This window comes from Nicotiana tabacum, chromosome 10, assembly GCF_000715075.1.
Source record: "Nicotiana tabacum cultivar K326 chromosome 10, ASM71507v2, whole genome shotgun sequence".
In the NCBI taxonomy this organism is placed as follows: domain Eukaryota; kingdom Viridiplantae; phylum Streptophyta; class Magnoliopsida; order Solanales; family Solanaceae; genus Nicotiana; species Nicotiana tabacum.
This window is the reverse complement of record NC_134089.1, coordinates 90,458,162-90,467,957: the sequence shown is the minus strand read 5'-3', so window position 1 is coordinate 90,467,957 and position 9,796 is coordinate 90,458,162. Positions and strand designations below refer to the sequence as shown.

At 31.5% G+C, this 9,796-nt stretch overlaps 1 protein-coding gene across 1 annotated transcript; it reads right to left on the bottom strand.

Annotated features, from left to right (window-relative positions):
- Positions 1 to 6,228: 6,228 nt before the first annotated feature.
- LOC107818543 (zinc transporter 11-like) lies at positions 6,229 to 8,700 on the bottom strand. The gene is made up of 3 exons (XM_016644574.2): positions 8,124 to 8,700; positions 7,020 to 7,063; positions 6,229 to 6,896 (listed from the first exon to the last, which is right to left on the bottom strand). The coding sequence occupies exons 1-3, from the start codon at positions 8,587 to 8,589 to the stop codon at positions 6,369 to 6,371; spliced, it is 1,038 nt and encodes a 345-aa protein (XP_016500060.1). The 5' UTR covers positions 8,590 to 8,700; the 3' UTR covers positions 6,229 to 6,368.
- Between the last annotated feature and the right edge of the window lie 1,096 nt (positions 8,701 to 9,796).

Sequence of the window (9,796 nt, the reverse complement as noted above, 5' to 3'; positions counted from 1 at the left end):
TCTCACAACTTTAAAAGGATATTCTTTAGTTTCGGAAGATGAAAGTTGAATGGGGATAAAAATATACTCATAAGCACATTGACCAATATCATAATGTTTGCATGTATGACGTTATTATCAACACTTCTATATACCATCTATGTGCTATTACATAAGCTAATCGGGAGCTAAATTTTTCAGTAGCATGACAGTCATATATTTTTTCAAAATCAATTTATATGCAACGGAAGATCAGTTTTAACTTAGTCTATTATATATACGGCGGCACTAACATGCGTAAGAAAAAATAAACTTGACAACAAACCTGTGTGGTAGAAGGTCATTTGGTATTAAAGTATTTTAAGTATTCTTCTTGGTAATAATTATTGGTACCATCTTCTGCTGAGTCAAAACTGAAAAATATTTTATTTTTACCATAAAATTTCGCAATCAACCTTTTATTTAGTTGATCAACATATTCATTTCTGCTAGCTAAGATATCTTTTTAATTTCTATCATACAATTTGCACAAATTGCATTTTAATCTAATGATAGAAATATTTCCCTTATTAAATGCACTATTATTGTCATTGGGATTGATAATCAAGTGTTGAAGAGTTAAATCATCTTTTATTAGATGCTCTTCTTCGTTTCCAACACGAAGCAAGAACTCACTAAATACTGGATATGTTCTTACTTTATATTTTTTGTCAGTTGAATTTTTTTCTTTTGAGGCCATAAGTAGGGTTGTGCATCGGTCGGATCGGATTTATCATATTTTGGATTGCAAATTCGGATTTTGGATTTTATAAAATGCAATCGAAATCCAATCCGAATTAAATTAGATCGAATCGAATTTTAAAGTTTGGACCGAATAAATATTTTAGATTTTTGGATCGGATTGTACGCCTTGTTAAGGCTACTAACAATCTAATCAGCTACAATATTTTTTTAAGGCTATTGCTATTCACCATTCTATTAAATTGAAAGGAATCAAATATTTTTCATAGCAATAGACAAAAACAAAAGTTTCATAGCAAAATAAAATAAGCTGAAATTCTGAACAAATATCTAATAAAGAAGAGGAGTCGTTGTTTGTTGATAGGAAAGAGAGACTAAGAATGAGAGATACAAAGGTAAGACTTAATAGAAGCAGACAGAGCAATCTGAAGAGAAGTTAGAGAGAGACTTCGATATAAACTAAGAAAAGAAGAGTTTAAAGAGAGGGGAATGAAATGAGAAGACTTAATCCTAAAATATAAGTCTAATATTTATATATATCCATATAATTCGTATTTTGGATTGGATTGGATTAAGATTATACCAATCCGAATCCGATCGGAATATCCAAACTTTTAAAAAACCTAACCCATGTCCTATCGAATACTCGAAATTCGAAAATCTGAATAGGGTGGATCGGTTCAGATTCTCGAATATCTAATCCAAATGCACAACCCTAGGCATAAGTATAATTTTGGCAAGCTAGTTTTTACCGTCTCTGCTTTCATCGAGTTTGGAACTATTTGTAGTACTTGACAGAAATCACCTTCCAAACCATTAATTTTTCGCGAACGGTTCATTAATATTCAATATATCTCCAAAACTCCGGGCAATTATTTCGATCATTTGACACTTAGCCATAAGCACTTCATCCCATATTATCAATTTTGCTTTTCTTATAAATTTAGCACCATTGTTTTGCTTTGATATATTTATGATGGTTATTTTAGTTGTTTGAAGAGGTATATCAAATCTAAAGTGAGTGACCTCGTAATAAAATCGTTGCTAGTACACCATTTGTTATTATTGCTAACAATATCATGCCTTTTGATTTGACATTTGCAAGTAATGCATGAAATAGAAATATTATTTGGATTTCACCGGAGACATCTATAAAGGATAATTCCGCTATACCATAGTAGACTCTTTAAAATATAGTCTTGAAAACTTGTTCTTGTCCAGGATTTAGCTTTGATTGTGCTTTAACAGATAGTTGTATGGTCGCTTGATTCTTAATACGATACTAACCTTTTTTACTTTATGATCTGATTTTTTCAGATCTCTAACGCTCTTTTTATGTAATGAATTTATGTATCCTAAGATCTTTTTTTTTAATTTTAAAAACAATTTTACTCATATGATGAATTTAAAAAATAATTGAATTGGATTCTCTTGCTAAATAATTGATTGAAAGATATAATTATTTGGTCTTAATATAAAAAATAATTTTTTTATGTTAACTCAGATTCTTACTATTAGTTCATCTCTTATTTTTAAGATTTAATCTTAATTATAAGTTTATCCACCAAAACATTTATTTTCAAGGAGTAAAAAGATCGATCTGACATTCTATTTTTAGATCTTTATGTTTGTAGAATGATTAGTGGTATTGACTCTTACAAACTATTTTTCATTCTCTTTCTCACACATTTATAATCTTAAATATTTTCTTAGTTGTTATTTAATAATTAGGTATATTTTTCAATATTATACGAAAAATTAATTAAAAATTATATTATTTGAGTAGAAAAAAGTTCAAATATAATATACAAATATATTATGGGAATATTTTTTCTTAATTTTAACGCTTTATGCAATCTATTTAATGTTACTTTTATTGTTTCTTGGTATTGGATGTCATAGAGTGGTAATGTATTACCAATATGGAGGATTCTTATGAAATTGATTTTATTAAACTTTCCTACATATTTTTAATAAGAATTTAATAGATAAAATTTTGTTAATTTTAAAGTCTTAAATATTAAAAAAAATTAACATAGAAGGTCTTGTAGTCCAAAAAATAAAGAGGTTATTTTAGTTACGTCATTTATCTATGAGTTCTTCTATTTAATATTTTAGGACTATTTTGGTCGATTAATATTGTATTCCTATTTTTTTAAATAATACAGGCTCTCCCTTTTCTAAATGGATTTGGACAATATGATACATTCTCAAATTAAATTAGTAATAGGACAATATAATATATTTTCAAATTAAATTAGTAATTGAAAATTTTAAGAAGTATATCCTAAAAGTAACTAAAAGTAATAGGATTACATGACTAAAAATATGTCTGTAATCATGTAGGATTCCTAATGTGTAGTATTATATCCTAAAACTAATAGGATTATACAAGGCTAATATCTAGAATCCGGTTATACCCTTTTATTGTGAGTTATTATGCTTAATATTATAAGGTTATTTTTGTAAATCAACATTGTATTCATGTTTTAATGATAATATAGATAACTAAAAAACAAACCGCTAAACGTAAATATCCGCCCAATCCCTGATAAGAAGTCCTAATACATATGACCAACCAGTATATGAAAACTGTTGAGGCGAACATTTATTGAAAATTTTGTTTGAGAAGCGTTTCCTGTGAACTTGTAGCTATTTAAAGAGTGTTGAGGCAAATGTTGGTGAAAATACTTAAAAACTTGTTTAAGGAATATTTGAAGTGAAATAGTAATAGCTTTCATTGACAATCTTTCAATTCAATTTTTTAAGGTGAAAATCAAGTTCGAATACAACTTCTAACTTCCAAGTATTCATTCTCAATTCAATCAAATATTGTCCAAACTCCCACTAGTCACTTACTTTTACAGATGAGTAAAGTAGATAATTCATCCATTTATGAAAGGCGTTATTTGAAATCATGCAAATGTTGTTTAAAGTGTGAAAAATATTTATTCGGGATTTATAGATGCCTAGTCACTTTACATTTACCTCTTCTACTTCACATTACTTGTTATTGGCAACATGTAAAGATTTATGTCTTTAGTATTAGCTACACCAAAGATCACTCTTATGCTCCACTCTTACCTAACACAACAATCACATATTATTAGTTTATGCGCAATTAACAATAAAAATGTCTATTTGGCAAAACATTACAAAAATGTAAACTCTTCTTATAGGGCAAAGTGAAATTTTGAGGAAATTTTTACCGGTTAACACTTTGTTTATTTTAAATAAATACCATTTAAAAAAATTATATTCTATAGATATTTTTTAAGATTTATAGCAAAATATTTAATTTTGGTTACCTCCTAGCCCTAACCCACTAAATACGCTATTCAGTTACACTATTTTCTTTCTCTCTCTACTTTGATACATCCCATTCTCTTCTCTCAATTCCTCTCACCCACACTATTTTGTTTTCATTCCGATCTACACAAAATCTCAATCAAGTTTTTCATTCCAACGCGGCGGCGCATGTAATTTTCTGCAGACGCCATGTCGGAACGGGAAGCTCTACCGCCGCTATTCAAGCAGAAATCATGGTATCCTGATATGCTTCGAGAAGAAGCCTGGCTCAAGCGAAAAGGAAATTACCGCACGAAGCTCGCCGACCGTCGCTGATCGAAGAGCGTCACCGACGACGACCTAGAACAGCTTCGTGCTTGCTTTGCTTACCGAAACTTACTATGTTTCGGTGGTAATTGGAGTCGAACTTACACTTGTTGTGCAGAAAACTTCTGCTAATACCATTGGACTATGGTGGTCTCAATTGATATCGATTTCGAGAGATAATTGTCAATATGGTGGTAATGTGCTGCTTTGGATCCGAAACTCACCGAAACTTTTCCTGCTTTGGAGCTATATCAAGCTGTGAACAAGCAGTACAGTAATACATTATCTAGAACAATGACGGCGGAGTTTGGGGCTGAGCAACTTATTTTCTGTTAATATATTTCAATGTATTTTCATGTATTTCATTGTATTCATTGTCGTTTTTTCATTGAATTCAATGTATCTCGTTGTATTCCATGTATTTCATTGTATTCACTGTTTTTTGTTTTATTGTATTTCAATGTATCCCGCTGTATTCTATGTATTTCATTGTATTCACTGTCTCGCTATATGCCATGAATGTATTCATATGTTTTTTTTAATTAATATAATTTATATATTCAGATGTATTATATAATTTCTCTGAAGATTGCTATGTTTTTGGGTATTTTTCGGTTGAGAATCTTTTTTATAACTGAAAATACAAAATTTGTGTGCTATAATTGAGTTTGTTGAGTTATATTAGGAGTCTATTATGTTAATTGATCCATTTTCCGTTTTAAAAACAGTGTAATCCCATGTTTCACGCCGTGAATACAGCCGAATATAATAATCTGTCCAGCTGTAATCCCATATTTCACTCCATGAATACAGTCGAATACAACAACTGATTAGTTAGACTTCCCTGATTTACGTCTATTTTTGCTACTGTATTCATGAATACAATAGCTTAAATACATCAAATACATCTTATAACCACATAAAAGGTATCTATAATCCGTAATATAGCAAATTGTATCTATAGATGACTAATTACTACTAAAAGATAGTGCTTTATGAAAATTTCTCAATTTTGAGCCCGTTTGGACATAAGAATATTTTTAGTTTTTCCCGAAACTTTTTTATTTTTTTAAAATCAGTGTTTGACCATAAAATTTTTAATTTTCACTTGAAGATGAATTTTGGAATTTTTCGCAAATCTGAAAAACTCCAAAAAGTTGTTTTTCAAAATTTTCAGTCAGTTCACTTACAAAACTTTAAAAACAACCCAAAATTATATTCATGTCCAAACACAATTCTAACTTTCAAATACCATTTTCACTTGAAAATTTTTCACTTTTTTGGGAATTTTACAATTCTTATGTCCAAACGCCCACTTTGTATGACAATCAATATTATTTACACAGTACTCCATTCGGTTCATTTTAATTGATTTTTTGGCCTTTTTTTTACGATCCACACAATATTTGATTTTTTCAAATATCAAGAAAGAATTAATTTTTTTTTTTCAAAGTTGTTTTTTGAGTAAAGAACCAAGGAGTATTTGTTGTATTTTCAATTTACAAATTAAGATTAATATGGTCAATTACATTATTAATTAATACAAAAATGTGAATTCCTTAATATACGTGAAAACAACCAAAAACAATTAGTTAAAGTGGAGCAGAGGGAGTATGCAACTTGGCAATAATCCAAAAAAATCTTTGGTATTCTTGAAAATCAATTCCATTGAAATAAGAGGGGATAAAGACAACCTAGAAAAATCCCAATTTTTAGTACTGTACATTTCACTCTCCATGTCATGTATACCTGCTCTTTGAAACAAGAATGAAATAAATTTTCCAAATAAGAGGTAACTATTCTGCTACTGCTGCCAAACAATCAGTGGCGAAGCCACATGGTCACAAAGAGTGGTCAGTTTGATCACCCTTTGTCGAAAAATTGCACTATGTATATAGGTAAAATATTATATTTTAGAGGTATATAACACATATTGAACAGTCTTTGTCGGGAATTGTTTTTCACTTCTTTCAAATTTGAATACCCTTGAGACAATTCCTAGCTTTGCGGCTGCAAACAAATCAAGCACAAACTCAAGTGTCCCATATCATGACCACAGCAATCGCTCCAACACCTAACAATACAGCCAAAAACTTGAAATGAGGCTTGTCAACTAAGACCATTTTCTGAGGCTTGTATCCTCTTGAAAGCAAATGATTAATGGATACATAGACAAAAACCCCACAAGCCAATCCCATTGATATAGCAAAGATCCAGTCTGCAACAACCCCTTGAGTTGTAGCATCAATTATGATTCCAATGGCAACACCAATTGGACTAGAGATGGCAAAGGCAAAAGCATATGCTGCACAAGATAACAACGGACGATTTGGGATCATCCTAAGTAGAGCTATTCCCATTGCAATAGCAGCAAATATCTTGTGTAGACAGACAGTCCAAAGAGCTCTCCAAGCATCGGCTTTTGAATCTGCGACGCCAATGGCAATTCCCTCAAAGACAGAATGGAAACACAGCGCCACGATTAATAGGATGCTATCACCAAGTGAAGATGCAGTTGCAAGAGGTGCTTTTGAAAAGTAATCTTCTCTACCATCACAGACCTGTGATAGCAATTGACACATATTAACTTAGCCACACAAACAAGAACAGAACTTTACAAATAGAAGGAATATGAGCACACAAAAAGGCTCTTAGAGGAAAATAAATAAAGATTTATCTCTAACCTGTGACTGCCCTACCCCATTGCCTTTTCCATTTTCAGTAGCACCTGGAACAAAACATGGGATTCGAAGCATCAGCAGAGATTGCTTTATTGCATAGAGTTGTGAGATTCCTACTTTTCTAGCAACAAGGCTTAAGCCATGATTTATCATTCAAGAATTCCTATTTAAAAACCTCAAGAATGGGAAATTCGGATGCTGTAATTATAACCAAACAGGGGTCAAGACTCTGCATTAGTTTTCTAATTCTTATAGCAGGCGTGGAGTTTTAACAACCCGAATCTGTTACAAAGCCAAACTGACCATGATGATTAGTGGTGGCAAAATGGATAAAAGAAAACAGTTATCCACCCACATTATATATTAAAAATGAACTTTTTAAAAAACGGGTCAAATATAGATAATAACTACTCAAATTGGGGGTGCCTCAAGTTTGAGAGACAAGGAATTCTCCCAAAAGTGATCATATTCTAAAATCCATGAATATCCGCCGATTAACCTATTTCTTATCCGTATTCATTATGGGTCCAGTCGAATAATTTATCTGTTTTTGCATTACTCATTTTTGATCCCCATATCTGACCCCGTTTGGCACCCCTAATAATGATTAACTAGCAATATAAAACGATGAAAAACAATTAATCTACAATTCTTGCCGTCATATCATGAACTATGAAGCTCTCCTGCTACGCCATATTATAAGTAACTTGGAAGCAAGCAAAAGTTCTACATTCAACCTTTTAAAGTTAGGTGCAGTATGCTTTTTTAACAAAACGTATTCGAATTAAAACGAAGCTCCAATTAACTAGCTTTGCTTAAAATTATGTAAAACAAGAGAAAAATTATTGTTTTTTTCGCTTTTTAAATTTCTCATTTCTTCTGGGGAAAAAAAATAAAATGTCACTAGTACTTTCACCATCCTAGTTTGTATGACGAATTTTGCTTATTAAGTGCTAATTTGACCAATTCTCGAAGCTAAATTAGATCAACTAAAATTTAGATATAAGAGAAACTGCACAAAAAGTATAAAGTCAAATTTTGTCGCATCAAAAGGCTAAAACACCACACTGTAAAAAGCAAGTTAAAAATAATAAAAGGTGCACGAACCTTGGAGCTGAACATCGTTGCTGTTATTCTGCTTGGCATAAACAAAGCAGATAACACAATCAGCCAACATAGTAAGCAAATAACCAGCACATGCCAACATAAAAGCAAAAGGGTATTCTTTATTCGTCAAATCTCCAAATGTCTCATTTGAATCACTCAAGAAATGCATAAGTGCTGTCCCTAAAAACACCCCACCAGCAAATTGTGTTCCAAGAACCAAAAACCCTTCATTCCATTTCATAAAATAAGGTGATATTCCACCAAGAAAAGTCCCTACAAAGACTATAATCAAACACCATATTTTTACAAGAACCAACGGTCGAGATCTCAGATGGGGTTTATCGGAGGGTGCAGGTGAGTCGGAATCTGTGTCAGCATCTCCGTCGTGAGCACCGCCGTGGGCAGCGGCGGAGATGATGAGAAGAAGAAAGAGACTGAGGAAGAAAAGGGGTTGATAACGTGCCATTGGAGTTTAGTGAAAATCATTGAGGGAAGATTGGAGATGTGTGTGTGTTTTTATATAGTGTAGTAGTGGTTAAATTTGGTGTAGTACTGCACGACAAAGAGATTAAGACATGAGAGAGAGAAAATCAGCGTACTGCAAATGCAATGGAGAGTTTTGTTTGTATTTGACGTAAAAATGGAACATGTGAAAGTACGGTACTACTACTCACCATAAATATAATTGGTCGACATTTTGGTGAATCTTGATATATGGTACTACTACTATTTACCATAAATACAATTGGTTGAGAAAAAAAAAAAGAAAATTGGTTGACGTTTTTAATGACTCGTCACATGATACACATCCCAAGAGCATGTAATTTAGAACCCGTTTGGTTTAGCTTAGAGTAGCTGATAAGCATTAGGTGCTGAAAAATACTTTTAAATGCTGAAACTGATTTAAAAAATAAAAAGTTACGTGTTTGGATAAAAGTACTGAAATTAATAATAAACAGTTGAAGAACTGGGTATACGAAGAGTTTTGTTTAAAAAAAATTATTTTAGGGATAGAATAATAAATATTTTGGTCAAACCTAAAGTGCTTATAAGCTGAAATTTGATAAGTGGGAGGAGACCAACTTATGACTTTTAACTTATAAGCACTTAACTTATAAACACTTTTAATTTTACCAAACGCATAAATAAGCCAAAAATTACTTATAAATCAATTTGACCGGTTTATAAGCTTAGCCAAACACCCACTTAGTATTTTTTTGTAACTTTTGCAACTCTTTGGATAACTTTTTAAGAATGATTCGGTAAAGTATATTTTACGGAGAGAGAAAAAAAATGACGTGTTTTTCTCTCCCCAAAAACAAAAACAAAAAAGGTTTAAAAAGTTGTCCTTTTCAAAATTGGAATTTACAAATTCATATGAGGTATGGTACCAGACAAAGCTTGCTGGTTACGTCAAGTGTGAACCTTATAAGAATTAAGATGAGGCCAAAGACTTAATCATCATTAGTGCCGGGCAACTCTAGCGACGACCAAGACTTTGCCTTTTCTCATATTCCACTTTTACTGTTTGACTCAAAAGATATTGGAACATTTTTTTAACAAATTAATAAAAAAAATGAAGAGGTAAATCTTAATAAGAACATAATACATTTCAGATCAAAAAACTAATAGTATAGATAGTACGTAGGATGAAAGAGATATAGTCGATCTTA

Coding starts and splice junctions, on each gene's coding strand:
- LOC107818543 (XM_016644574.2), bottom strand. CDS start 8,589: ATGGCACGTTATCAACCCCTTTTCTTCCTCAGTCTCTTTCTTCTTCTC. Junction 7,064..8,123: donor CAACGATGTTCAGCTCCAAG/GTTCGTGCACCT, acceptor GTTTTGTTCCAG/GTGCTACTGAAAATGGAAAA. Junction 6,897..7,019: donor ATGGGGTAGGGCAGTCACAG/GTTAGAGATAAA, acceptor TTGCTATCACAG/GTCTGTGATGGTAGAGAAGA.